The 14,166-nt window shown below is 49.1% G+C and overlaps 4 protein-coding genes across 4 annotated transcripts; 2 read left to right on the top strand and 2 right to left on the bottom strand.

The window, feature by feature from the left end:
• Positions 1–24: 24 nt before the first annotated feature.
• Positions 25–1,698, bottom strand: Asppvi_011133 (cytochrome P450; the record flags this gene model as incomplete). Its single annotated transcript, XM_043306968.1, has 5 exons — positions 25–178; positions 233–399; positions 462–962; positions 1,011–1,450; positions 1,506–1,698. 5 exons carry the CDS (start codon positions 1,696–1,698, stop codon positions 25–27), a joined length of 1,455 nt encoding a protein of 484 aa, XP_043162903.1.
• Positions 1,699–2,417: 719 nt separating this feature from the next.
• On the bottom strand, positions 2,418–5,855 carry Asppvi_011132 (uncharacterized protein; the record flags this gene model as incomplete). Its single annotated transcript, XM_043306967.1, has 3 exons — positions 2,418–4,808; positions 4,947–5,620; positions 5,675–5,855. 3 exons carry the CDS (start codon positions 5,853–5,855, stop codon positions 2,418–2,420), a joined length of 3,246 nt encoding a protein of 1,081 aa, XP_043162902.1.
• A 937-nt stretch (positions 5,856–6,792) lies between these two features.
• On the top strand, positions 6,793–10,235 carry Asppvi_011131 (uncharacterized protein; the record flags this gene model as incomplete). The annotated part of the gene is made up of 4 exons (XM_043306966.1): positions 6,793–7,297; positions 7,381–7,459; positions 7,509–8,026; positions 8,083–10,235. The coding sequence occupies 4 exons, from the start codon at positions 6,793–6,795 to the stop codon at positions 10,233–10,235; spliced, it is 3,255 nt and encodes a 1,084-aa protein (XP_043162901.1).
• Positions 10,236–12,372: 2,137 nt separating this feature from the next.
• Asppvi_011130 (carboxylesterase/lipase family protein) lies at positions 12,373–13,962 on the top strand (the record flags this gene model as incomplete). The annotated part of the gene is made up of 1 exon (XM_043306965.1): positions 12,373–13,962. One exon carries the CDS (start codon positions 12,373–12,375, stop codon positions 13,960–13,962), a length of 1,590 nt encoding a protein of 529 aa, XP_043162900.1.
• Positions 13,963–14,166: the final 204 nt, after the last annotated feature.

The following is a 14,166-nucleotide window of genomic DNA, read 5'->3' as shown; positions in this document are numbered from 1 at the left end:
GAACATTCAGTCCCGTTATAAAATTCAGTCTGATGTGATGTCAAGTTGGACGTCGAGAGGATCATCAATCGTCACATTGATTGCCTCTCGTATCTCGACGTTCTTGTTCAAAATGTGCTTGGGGTTGAATCGTCTAACAAACATCGACAAGATGATTTTTTGCTCAATGATTGAGAGGCTATGCAGTATTCGGTATCAGTAATAGTCCACAAAGGCCTAGGATAAAGCCTACCTCTGTCCGATACACTGTCGTGTTCCGCGTGAAAAAGGATGAAAGTAAGAGAGCATCTCGCGCTTTTGATCATTGTCGACCAACCATCGGGCGGGGTTATAAGTCATGGGAGAAGGGAAGATGCTCTCGTTTTGAAGGAAATACAGCGGGCTAATGCTTACGATGGTCTGCAGGTGATCAGAATTAGTATTCCTGGCGAGTAAAGATATGAAAGGGACACTGAGCTTACCCCAGGGGGCAAGTAATGCCCTTTGAAATTCCATCCACCATCTGAAACAGTCCGTGGAAGGCGGAAACGACTAGGACAAGAGATCCGAAGTCCTTCTTTGATACATGCATCCAGGAATGGTAATGGATCAAGGTCTTGGAAAGAGGGCCTAGACTCCAATGTGGGAATTACAGTCCGCACCTCATCCTGGAGTCTCTGGTACGCCTCGGGCTGTTGCAGTAGATGGTGAAGAGTGATTGCTAGTGCTGTAGCGGTAGTATCCGTCCCAGCAACGAACATCAAAATGGCTTCAGATATTAAGTGTTCTTTTTTCAGCTCGATAGATTTTTCTTTAGCGGATGATATCATATTCTTGAACATGGTCCAGGTGTCAGTCGCATGCATCTGTTGGAACCCCGCGTCGGCTGCCCGTCTCAGCTCCAGGAATCCATTGGGGACAGTACTGAGGTTGTAGTAATTTGCCCACCGGAGCAACTCTCGTAGAATAGGAAAATGTTGGAACTGACCATGTTACTTTCTCTTCTAGTTCAAGACCTGTGAGAGACTTACAAATGGCACTGAGTGGTTCGCTTTATCGATGGCGTCAAGTATGGTAGACTCAAACCCCTCCAGTTGCAGCGCACCAGTAGACCTTCCAAAGGCGAACTCAGAGATTGTATCCAGCGTCAGACAACGAAATGATGGGAATAGTGGGATCACCTGGCCGCTTTTTACACGCTCTGAGAATCGATTCATCAAGTAGACGGCCTTATCGTGTATTGATGCCTCATACTGAAGGATATTCGCCTTGGAGAAAGCATGAGAGATGAGTCGTTTGTCTTGAGAATGTTTTTGACGATCACGAATGGTGAAGAGATTGGGGGCTTGTTCTTCAAAGGGACGATAGAAATATTCAGATTTTTCGAACTTGGATGTCGGTCCATAAATAATGCCGGAAGCATCCAAGTCATTGAAGGAGACTTCATTCGGCGAGATCCTCAATATTGGTCCTACCATTCTGTAAATAGACGTAATCAAGCCATTTTCTTTACCTGCGACACATACCATACTTTCGGTGTAGATCAAGAATCTCCATGTGAGGATTTCCTCGCATTTCTAACAAGAAAAGCCACCATCGAGATATCTTGGCAAGAGTTGGACCTGGGATGGCCCTCAAAGGATGGAAAAGGACATTATAGACACACTTCCCGATAATCAAGGTGGTCAACGCCACAAGCACATGTGCAACGTAGTACATGATGGATAGACACGGAGGGAAAAGAAGCCTGGTGGTCATTCTATTCTGTCCTGGATATCCCATTTGTTCTTTATATCCTCATATACACCTCCTTTCTGTTGCCTGAACTCTATAGACACAGAGCACTACCCGAACTCCCCGACAATGATGCGCAATTACACCCCGTTATCTGAATTATTACATATGTCCTCACCGCAAGGCCTTAGCGCTTCGCTTCCCCGGGGAACCGGGCATAGAGACTAGAAAGAGACAAATTCAGTAGTTCTGAGTTTGATCGATAGTGTATCCGCACCGTATTTCCCCATTGTATAGTCCCGGCTTGCGATGACATTAACCGCGGCATATCTTCCCCGGTATCCCCGACCAACACAACAATCCCAGCGGGGACTAGACGGAACGTCTTAAGACTTTGCACTTTAATTGGGATTTGCAGCAAATGTAAGTGTCCACGTAAAATCGGTATTTTGCATACGCCTAATGCAGCTCTCGTTAAACAAATGAATGAGGGTCTCCATTGCTACACTACCGGCAAATTCTAGCCGCTCAACTATAATCCATACTCTTCTAATCCTCTAACCCTTCATACATTTCCCGTTGACTAACATAAGAATTTGGCCCCTTTTTGCGAGCTTTCTTTAATCAGATATAGAGGTATCGCAAGACGCAAAAGTGCCTGGGTCGCATACGATTCTACCCTCGTGCTGGTCTGCATCCATTTCCTATGGATCCTGTACATGTTTATACTCCTCCTCAGCGTTGTCACTAGACCTCCTTCGCTCATCTTCTGCTTCGCTCCTCGACCTTTCATCGGCTTGTTTATGGTCAATCTCATCTTGGATCTGCTTGTCCGCGTGCCTTTGCCTTTCCTCTAGCTCTTTTACGGCATCTCGCGAGTCATTTGCTAGTCTTTCCAATCTCGTCTTTTCTGCTTCGTCGGTGGCCTTCGCGGCTTCCTCAGCATATCTCTTGGCTAGTGCTTCGTTCTGAACAATGGCCTGCTGATTCCGCGTCTTGGATTGCTGTAAGATATCAATGTTTTTCGCCGCAGCTTTGGCCAGCGAATCCAGTTTGGAGGTCTGTATACTGGCGATGCTCGCTGTCGCTTGGGCCGTGGGGTAATCACTGGCATTCAGACGGGTCTGCATTTCTGCGGACTGTTCAGAAATTGCAGATATGCCAATATTGTGAGCCTCTCCATTGCTGACTAGACCACTCCTAACAAATGGCCCGATCGCGTCAAAGGCTGCTGGAAGACGGACGCTGTGGTTGGCACTTTCGATCGCGTCGTTGGCGCTTTGTTGTCCATTCCTTACAGTCGCGTCATGGACGGCTCCTTGGCTTGAGAGACTGCTATCGTGCCATTGGACGTCTGAGACGCTCTGGCTGGCTTCTGCGGCCGCCTGATCGAATCCAGCAGCCATGCTGCCGCGCAGACGGTCTGATTCCGCTGACGAGAGAGGGCGTCTGACTACTTCCCTGACTTGGCTTTTGAGGATCTCGAGAATTTCGTTCACTTTAGCCTTGATTTCTGCGCGTGACGCATCTGTCTGCCTCATCCGCTCTTTGCCAGCTTCAGTCTTGTCTTTGCCTTCTTTCTTATCTTGGCGGCGGTACCACCAAGACTGAAAAATTGCGAAGAGTCCGAGAACAGTAGACAGGCCAAAGCCGACGTAGGTCACTATGTTGACGTCTGGTTCAGGCGAAGAGGAACGTGGAGCGTCCGACTGCTTGCCTTTGAATGGTTCCACTCCCCCCGGCGTTCTCACAGTGCCCTCGAAACTCAGTGTGAACGACGCGGTATCCTTGACTGCCGTGCTGATGAATACCACATCATAGCTGTTTCCAAGCAAGGTCCAAGTGACGTGCGCTTTTCCATCTTGTCCCACCGAGCTACTCGTCACGGCTTCTGTTTCGTTCATTTTAATGTTACCGCTGTGGGGGTCAACGACCATAGATGTATTGCGCATACTTTCTGGGGCCGTGATGTCGTAGAATGCTCCAAAATATCGAATGTCAAACTGCTGGCTTCCCAAGGACAGACTTTTGTTGCCGGTCCTTGCAGGATCTCGGGAGTAAATGCCCGTGGCTTCACCGAATTCATCACCACTTAGTGAGTCGTAATTATGCTTGACCAGCACCGTTTCAAAAGCAGCATCCGGATCAGATTCAGCCGCCAAGGCAGCGATTGCGCTTCCTAGAAATGTCGAAGGCTTGAGTGATAGGATGTCATTTTTCAAGTCCTGAAAGGTTGGTGGTGTGGTCTGAACACCCTCTGTGTCTTTAGATTCCAGCTTGTGCGTTTCGCTTCGCGACTTGGTTCGTTTGAGGTCCTCCACGAGGGTTTTCAAGCGCGTGGCTCTGGTTGTTGGCGTCTGCTGGGTCACCTTGCCCGTAAGCAATGTGTCTCTTGGATGCCATATCGATCCCGGAGCCTCATTGGCGTCAAAGACGTGCTGGTCAGGGAAAAGGAGATTGGTTGTCAAGAAGTAATCCAAGCTCACGCTATCCATCGAAGCTGTAGGTGTTTTAATCTGAAGGTTTGTAAGGCTTGATGGAGGGCTGGGATAGGCCATTCCGAATGCAGCTCCCGAAACATTGCTGGTATTCATGGTTAAGGTTGCCGGTAGGGGTACGGACAACAGCAGTCTGTTGCTCGAATCACGATTAGGGTTGCTCCATGTCCCATTCGCCTGTAATGAAAGGGTGAAATCTGCAGAGCCGGACGCGCCGCGTGTCGACCCGTGCGGACCAGTAGAAGTGAATGAACTGCCGTACGACAGTCTCTGCGTATGGCTGTATGAGACGGTCGCACCATGATCGACAAAGTTGATGCTAACAGGATCCTGATTCGCGTTAAAGTCCATTCCATCACACTGATGCGAACTATTCCAGCCGAACCCTGAATCAGAGGTGTCTACTTTGTCGATGTGATACGGCGTGCTAGGAAACCTCGCCGTGATTTGCATTCCACCTGTAGACCTTGTGAGAACGATTGCAGTCAATGCATCACGGTAGTCGAACTCACTGTAGTTTCCTCTTTCGTTGGCCTTTGGCTCAGTGTAGCCAGAATTGAGGAGGGAAGGCTGCGGTCGCTCGTTAGCAAGAGGCATCTACAGCGTTAAAACAACCTGTGTGGATTCCTATAGAATCTGCTCCCGAGGTAACACTAGCATATGAGGAGAACCTGCCTTCAAAAAGGAACTGAACATGCAGTCATGGGATATGACAATGCCTGCTGTGTTGCCCACCGTAACCGGAGTGGTGCTCAGTCTCGATGCATTATCCGGGCCAGGTTGAAAAAGCAAAGGCTGCCCGGCGGATGGAAGTTGGCCTCCGGAACTGGTCGAATGCAGCATGTTGATCCAAATGAGCAACGATCCCGGAGTATTCGTTGCCGGATCGCCGGTGACCGTGCTAAAGACCATTGAGCTAGGCTCTAATGTCGTAGTGAAGCTATCATCCAGAGTCTTTTGGAGGTGCAAATCCTGAGCTTTGTTCTGGATGCCTAGTACCCGATAGACAAAACCACTGTTGGCAATATGGCCAGTCAAGAACGACAGTGCTGTATCCCAGCTTGGGTCAGTGTTACCATCAGGTCCAATTACCTTGACGGATGGCTTTTCGAAGGCCACGGCAATATGCTTTGAGGCCGGCACATTCTGATCGAAGTCGATCCGAACTCCCGCGGGTAAAAGCTGAGATTCGTCCATGTTTCCGGAAACATTGTAGAGATACGTAGTGGCCACCATTCTCTGATTTTCAGGGAACGGATTGTGACTACCGGGGTTCGAAGGATCTGTAACATCGATATAATAGCCTGACATGGCAAATGTCACATCGATGGTCCCGGACACATCGACAAATTTCAAGGTGGGAATACCAAGAGATACATGGTATTCAGTCACAAAAGTGCGATGATTATCTGTCAAAATCGTCAACGAATTATTCGCTTACTATAAGAGAGTAGAAAGCTCACACGTCCATGATACTTGGAATGGTTTCAAGTCATCCAATATCTTGGGTGCCTGTTTCACGCTGGCCTCGAGCATAGTGTTGATGAGGTCTTCATCATACGCAACCAATACATCCCAACCTCTAAGCCAGGTATCTCCATTCATCAATCCCACCAGTTCTTCGGCAGTGTGTTTGGGCGCCATATCGATAAAGGTTTCGGAATTCAAGATGCTAAGGAGATGGGATGTGTTGAAACACAATACAATGTGTCGACTTCATGAATTATATACAAAAGTAAATCCAGGAGGGGAAATGCACAACCGGGGGGTGGAGTGAGAGTGAGAGTGAGCCTGGCCATCGCAGCGAGGGTTGAGCCTGGTAAGTGACGATACCATTGCCAGTAAGCTTCCGCGGAAGCCAGTTGAAGGTTTGCTTCAGGATGGACTAGTGGTTTAGTGTTCGCGAATGTGACACCTGATCGTTCAATTATCGAATGTGCATGGGCTGTGTGACCGTCGGGGGATAAGGCTGAAGACTTGCAGTGCGACAGCCCGAACTTTGAGGAACCCCGCCTCGGTGGTCAAGCAGTCTCAAATCAAATCATATCCTGTCGGCCCAAACAGCCCTTCATAAGTCTCCTCACCCGCCCCAAATCAAATCCAATGCAATCCAATCAGACCTGTCGGCCCAAAAAGCCCGTCCGTGGAAGTGGCAACGGTGACAATACACGAGGGTCTGTATGGCCTTCAGCGAAGGTTCTGACAGCCACAAATTGTGTTGCTAACTTCGTGTTAGAAGCGAGGCTGAAAGCTGAACTTCGATTGAGTGAAAACACATAGAGGCTGAGGACTGATTCGCACGGTCCTGTTCTCCCCCTCGCACTGGTCCACCAGAAACAGCGCGCTGTCTAGAAAACACTGAATTATTTTTTGCAGCTCGTGTTGTGCGGTTGGCTGTCAGTCGCCAGCTGCAGATCATCGGCATATTGTCCATATCCGGATGCACTGAGGCAGTCCAGTTCCAGCGCCTGCCCATTAACGTTGGAAAGAGCATAGAGGATAGAGGACTCATCTACACCAAACCCCATTGCAAAAGCACGTTCACCACAACCTCATCTAAGATCACCAGACACTTTGCGAAATGACTCCATCAAACGACATCAGTGCTACCTACGCTGTGGGCAGTAGCACCCATGGCTATCAGGTGCAATTGCGAACCGATCAAATAACGATAAACCAAGACCTTGATTCCACCAAACCAAGCATTTTGATCTACGCAGAGACTGTTGTCATCGCGAGTGATATTACTCTTGAGGCAATCGAGACCGAACTTGGTGCTTCAGTCCCCAGAAATCTCCTCATCTGTTGCAACCACTTGATTCTTGGCTTGGATCGAATTTCCATCAATGTCTGTGGCAAATCGCAGCATCAGGCTATCACCGACCAGACGGGTGCAGATGGTGAGAATGGCGGGTCCATCATATTGTGCGTCGAGTCTTTGGAACATGATCAACTAGGACACATCGGAGATGATAACAAGAATCATGGCTTATTTCTGAATGCATGGGGAGGAGAAGGCGGAATGGGTGCGGACATGGTAGAAGAAGGACAGGCAGGCAAAGACGGTGGCAATGGAGGTAATGGTGGTATGCTATTATTCTCTCCAGCTACTCCACTCTTGCCGCGACGGCTGTGCTGAGAGATATCTGACTCGCATTGCGTCAATCAGGCACCGTTAAGATCTTCTATGGGAATGGCGCTTTGACAGCACTCAAGGCCTTACGACAGGACCCACCGCCAAAAGAACCGTGAGTCCTCACCTTACGATAAAATAATTTACGTATAGACTGAAGGCAGAAGATGGGCCGCAAAAGCCCGTAGATTGCAGAACACTCTGCTCGCAGGACTTGACGACGTCTACAAAGGTCACTCTTTCGAACCTACCAATCTCAACGCACTGTCCAACACAGTTTCAGATTACCGCGATTTATTCACGGCTTGCTCCGCGTTACAGACCAGTCTCACGGCTATGCTCTCCTTACAACCCCCAGTACCAGCATCATTGAAGACTGGTGGATCAAATTTACTAGTTGAGCTCCAAAAAATACTTCTATCTTCTACTGGTCCATCCGACAGTGCAACGATTCGCAGCCAAGCCAAAGATTTGGCGCAGGGCATTGATGCATTTATTCAGTCTGGTCTGAGCACGTCCGCTGACGAGCTGGTATCGCGCATCAACGAGTCAATGTCCACATTCAATGCTCAACCTGACACGCAGCTCGACAACGAACTCGCTGCGGTCGAGAGGGATTGCTCCGCAATGATATCCAACATGGATACCCGCGCCAGGGATCATACTGTCAATGTAAGCAAAGGTAACATGGCATCCAAATAATTTTGTATCGCCTCTACGTGGCTAATCTTAGTTCAGGACATGGAGGAAGAGCGGGCAACGGAGACATCAACGTGCCTCCCGGAAAACGAGGCATCGATGGCTCAAATGGCAATGTTTTTGTAACAGATTTACAATTCAGCGGGAGCCCAGAGGACCTTAAAATCGACGAAGTGATTGCACAACCGGACCAATGTCAGATGTTGCTCAACACGGCTGACAACAGTTTTATCAAGGGTGACGACTCCAGTAGAGCTCTCGCCGCAGGACTCTATTCTCGCTTGACTGACAGACTGGCATTTGTGCCTGCCCTGATGGATGAAGGAAAGGAGGAGACAGCCCTGTACCAGGCCTACGCGACTGCGGAGGAAAATGGCCTGACAGTCAGTACGTTCACGCAATTGCAGTCAATATACCAGCAAGCTGGCGCAAGACTGGGTTTGATTCTCACTGGCCGTGATCTCTTCGGTCATGACGAATACTGGGTCCCTCGATTGTCTTATCAGTATTTTGACGATCGTTATACGGAGCTCTCAGCTCATTTAAAAGAGGCCGAGCAGAAATTTTCCGAGTACGAAGACGCCCTTAACAATAGCAGGTCGACGAAATCATTCTTGGAAGATAGCATCTCTGTTGCAGACACAAGGGCAAAAAACGCTGAAGCACAGATCGCAATGCTTACAGACGAGAATGGTCCAATGAATACTAGCAAGTTTCAAATTGGATCATTCACTCCCATCTTGAAAAACAAACGTGGCGAGATCAAAGGTGAAGTCGCAACTATCATCAGTGACATCCAGCACAGCTTGAACATGGACCCTGGGCACTTTCTGGACGCGCTTTCGGCCATCGCCATGGCACCGGAAAAGCTGAACATTGGTGTCCAAGTATTCCAGGCTGGGATGAAGACGATGACAGAAGCGCATTCCATAAAGGGAGAGGATGTGAACACGAAATATGTTGTGTCACAGATCACGCAATGTGGTGACACCATTCAGTCTCTGGAAGAGGGCTATAACACTCTGTCTGATGGTTCAATAGAAGTGGACGACCCTGGCGCCGCGAAATTATTGATGGCAGAAAATGACCTGGAGAACTTGGTCACGGAATTCCAGAGCGCCATCCCGGAAAAACACAGGGACACCTTGATCAAGTCATTGAATGAGTACGTCTCCTATATCAAACAGCGGAACAACGCAGTGATGACCTACAATGCTTGCATACATTTGCTGTATCAGGCGGAGAAGGACAAAAGGTACTACACAGCGCAGGGTCAAGACTTGAAGTCAAAGAAAGAGGAGATTGATCCTACTCTTCCTGCCATCACCTTTTGGCTCAAGAAGTCTCTGAACGATCTGCGGCTTGATTGCCTGCGAGTGCTCAACTACGGTGGACATGCACTCCGTTTTTGGGGTCTGGTGGACATCCCACTGGGCTTTCAAGGGGATGGGACTTTCCCTGATTCCATCCAGATTAACCGGTACAAAGACCAACTTGACAACAACAAAGAGACAGGCCTGAATGAGTTGAGTGACCCCACCATGATGATCCCAGGGGACGACTCCAATCCCAAACGCGGAGTCTTCTACAAGTTGACCGACGGCGAGAGAAATGTCCTGCTCGATGGACTAAAAGATCCCGACGCCCCAGGCTACAAGATCTACCAAGTAGTGCTACAAAACATCGTCCCAGCCTACCGAACCAGCGTGGTAGACACCAACCCGTTCGCAAACTGCGCCAATGTGCGCATTCACCAGGTTCGTGTGTGGCTTCCCAAAGCCCGCGTGACCCAACCGGACGGAATACCCAAACTACGCGTCGACTTCGTCCAATACGGCGACGAAACCGTCGTCCCGACTCAATGGACACCCAAGGATAGACCCATCTCAATCGCATGCCGCCACGCCAGCGTCGGCGGCTGGTCGACGTACAACACCAGGGGAATCGATAGTCTCGATGACATCACGAAGGCGACGGACATGGACGTCCAGGATCTCGCGCAGGGTTGTTTTACCAACAAGTCGAAAATGTCGGCGGAGCTGATGGCGCCAATTGGGCCGTTTGCGACTTGGGAGATTACGATTTATGGTAGGAACCACGAGAGTGTGAATTTCGATCAAGTCGACGATGTTTGGGTCGAGTTTTGGGTCACGGCGATGAAGTTTAAGGACAGGCCGAGTGCAAAGTCTTAGTAGTTAGGAATGACAGTAGCAACAATAACTGGCCAGGTCAAGGCAAAAGCATTTGGAAATCAGAAATGCAGTTGGTCTGTTTCCCACAAACCGCGAAAAAAAAAAAAAAAAAGAAATTCGCCGATGACTTTCTGGAACGGAGGAACATCAAGCTGTACACCAGAATGAGGAAGACACCTTCGGTGCAAGATTACGGTGCCTAGGTATGCACTGTCCTGCCAACGGGGATTACAAGTTTACTCGTCCAGAGAGATGATATGCCCATCTCATGCTCAACTGGGGTCCCATGCTCAAAACAGAGTGTACTTTTGAAGATGAATTTCACATCTGACGGGCAAAAAAAACCTTCTAGTAGCTTATTAAGGCGGGCTGGCAGCGTGGAATTACCCCCGCGAAGGAGAAACCGAATAACATCCATTCAAAGTCGGTCAAAAAGAGTCGCTGAACAGTAGTGAGGATAGATCGAGTGCTGAAGAAGTATTCGAAGAAAGCAAATCTAATCTACCCTATGGGCGAGACTCCGAGGACGAGGAACCGAGAAGAGGAAGGAGTACACTAAGAAAGTCTAATATCTTCAAACCCTAAACAGTCTAAGTCGGTGCCTCACTGGAAAACGGAAGAGCCAGACCCTTTGATCCATTGTTAAGCAAGAGCTGAACCTGCGACTAAGTAATAAGACAAGCAACTGATCACTTTGGCTGGGGCGATCGGGGGGTCTAAAACAAAGAGGAGGACGGACTTGTGCAAGACCATCCGAATGGCCGAATGGGTGCTTGAACAGGAACCTGGCTGCTGAGCGCTTTGAAGGTCTTAGGTTGTCAGGAGAGATCCTGGAGCAAACAAAACCAGGGCACTGCTTTGCTAATTTCTTAAAGATATAGTATAGACTCCGCGTTCTACAGCTTTCCAGTCAAAGGGTGAACATCCATATTAGCAAAGACCCTATGCTTACGCGTCATTTATCGATATATAACATACTTTAGCCTAAGTTAAAAGGGGGCAAGCATGTCAAAGCAGTGTCGTTTAATTACTGAGTCTCCGCGAGACTGCCAAGGTTTAGCCTAGATTTACAAAAGACCACTGATCATCATGGTGGCACGTCATAGCAATGGCTGATAAACTCCAGAATAGTACCAAGATCGACAACACTGAATGACTCGTATTTCCCTCCCACATGCGTCATTGCCTGCGTTGTTCCGCTGTTGTTCTGATATGCCAGGGTAGAAGCCTGCGAGATCATCCCTCGGTTGCTGGGGAGTGTCCAGGGTCAATGCTCCGGCGCCAGGAACCTCTTGCAGTAGTGTGTCCGAGAATGAGGAAAGTTGTCTTTCCCCGCGTTGGCTAGGCTTGCCTGTACGGCTCAGTACATCGTCGGGCTTATAGAAGCGGATAAAGATTTAGTCTATCCTTATCCCCGACGCCGATGATCTACAGATTGATAACTGCTCGTAGAAACCACAGGACAGAGAAGTCGGATTTATTATAATGTACTCCATGAAGGTACGTAACAAGACTATGGCAATAGCGACCTTTGCGTAGTATCTCATCATAGGCACTAGCCTCGAATAAACGTTCAAGGGCCCAATACTGCATGATGGGCCTTGCTCTAATTGCTTGGACGGCCAAACCTATCTTGAGTATACGAATGAATACGATCATATACCTGTCAGAGCACAGATTACTTTGTAGCCCACTACCATCAGTGTTTCTCATCTCCAGTTGGTAGTTCTTCGGTGTCTGGCGAGTTCTTTCACATAACCTCCAACTAAGGTAGTGTTTGTAGCACTCGGCGTTTAGCTTTTACCCGGAATTCATATAAAGTATCATACTCCTAAGAATATTAGACCCCTGCTAATCCCTCCGCCGTTCACTCATCCATTGCTTGAGCAGTGTTGGCAACGTCACCATACGCGTGTTGCAATTTTCTAATTCATCCCCTTCAGGAGGTGTCCCGATTGAATAAAAAAATGGAATCTGTTCGTAGCAAGAGTGATTACGCGGCCTTCATAGCAGCAGATGTCCTTATGAAGAAGGCGGATTTTCTTTCACAGGACCCATCTCTTTACATATTTTCCTACTTCCTGTGCTTGGTTTCCCCTTTCTCTAACCTTTACGTGTTTTACGATACAGTGGAGCTATGCGTCGTGCCGCCCTTTGCACCGCAGTAACATGCACTCTGGTGCCCGTCACGTCTGCTGCGCTCTACGATACCGTGATTCAGACTAAGTATGGTGGTGTCCAGGGTTATCCCGCCTTCAACAGCACCAACACTGGCAACCTAACCCACTGGAAAGATATTACCGTTTGGAAAGGTATCCCTTTCGCAGCCACCACTGGTGGCCAAAACCGATGGAAGGCACCACAGCCACCTAGCCCGTGGAATGGCACGCTGGATGCTCGCAACTGGGGTCCTGTGTGTCCATCCGCCACTAGTGGTGATAACGATTACACCATCGATGAGGACTGCTTAAACCTCAATATATGGAGTCCGGCAAATTCCACCGATGCTAAGCTTCCGGTTGTGATGTGGAGTTACCCTGCCGAATCCACCGCCGCCGACGCTCTCTTCGACGGTGGCGGCATGGCTGATCAGGGTATTGTCTTTGTCAACTACAACTATCGAACTGGCGCGTTTGGCTGGCTCGCTCACCCTGAGCTTTCGGCGGAGTTCGAGAAGGTCACTGGCTCCAACAGCTCGGGTAACTGGGGCATGCTCGATCAATTTGCTGCACTAAAGTGGATTCATGCCAACATCGATGCGTTTGGTGGTGACCCCGACCATATCACTGTCATGGGCCAGTCCGCCGGCTCTGCCGCCAGTCAGCACATCTTGAACAGCAAGCTCACCAAGGGTTTATTTGTGGGGGCCATCATCGAGAGTGGTGTTCGGGACCCCGAGGATCCCTTGTGTACGAGCCTCGCCGAAGGATACGCAACTCAGAGCGATGCTCTTGAGACGGGTCAGAATTACCTTTCGAAGTTGAACGTGTCCAGTATTGCTGAGGCCCGTAACCTGACCATGCAGCAAGTGATCAACGGTGCCTCTGGCTCCAGTCGGGAAGATACGATCATGTTTAAAGCTACTCTGGATTACTATGCCATGCCCGATACTTACTGGAATACTCTGGTGAAGGKGCTAGCCAACGATGTGCCGGTGCTAACGGGAAACACCAAGGACGAAAGTGGCGCAACCTACGGTCTGAACATCAGCTTGGAAGAATATCTCTCGGATGCGAACGAGGCCTACAGTGGTGTCTGGGTTGAGCGCTTCCTGGAGTTGTATCCGGCCAATGACTCGACCACGGCCTCTGGCGCCTACAACTCCTTGTTCACTGACCGATCCAAGGTTGGCACCTGGTTATGGTCCCAGATTTGGGCTACGGCCCGGAAGAGCCCGGTTTACAACTACTTCTGGGATCACGCTCCTCCTGGCCAGAGCTCTGGTGCTTATCATGAATCAGAAATAAACTATGTTTTGAACAACCTGTACGCCACCAACAAGCCCTGGACTGCGGAGGACTATACCATAGCCAAGACTATGAATCATTACTGGGCCAACTTTATCAAAACCGGAAATCCGAATGGTGACGGTCTGGTCTTCTGGCCAGCTGTTAACTCGGCGGAGCTTGTTCAGCATGTTGGTGACGGATGGGGTCAAATCAGGGTTGCCTCGAGCAAGAAGGTGGAGCTTTTCAAGAACTGGTTCGCCACCTTGGGGAAATACTAGGTGGTACATTTCATCGCACTATTCCATGATGGAGAGTCGACATTGTTGTTTGTTCGTGGCTCGTATCCCACTCGATTTGACTCACGCATGGGCTATATGAAGCCATGTATAGCTTTATGAAGATCGCAGATTCCTTCTTTTCAGTGCTGATACAACAAGTATGATCGTTCTTGTTTACTATATACTTTTGAATTTGTATGCACT

This window comes from Aspergillus pseudoviridinutans (assembly GCF_018340605.1).
Source record: "Aspergillus pseudoviridinutans IFM 55266 DNA, scaffold_9, whole genome shotgun sequence".
In the NCBI taxonomy this organism is placed as follows: domain Eukaryota; kingdom Fungi; phylum Ascomycota; class Eurotiomycetes; order Eurotiales; family Aspergillaceae; genus Aspergillus; species Aspergillus pseudoviridinutans.
The sequence above is the reverse complement of the archived record's forward strand: the minus strand, read 5'-3'. Positions and strand labels throughout refer to the sequence as shown.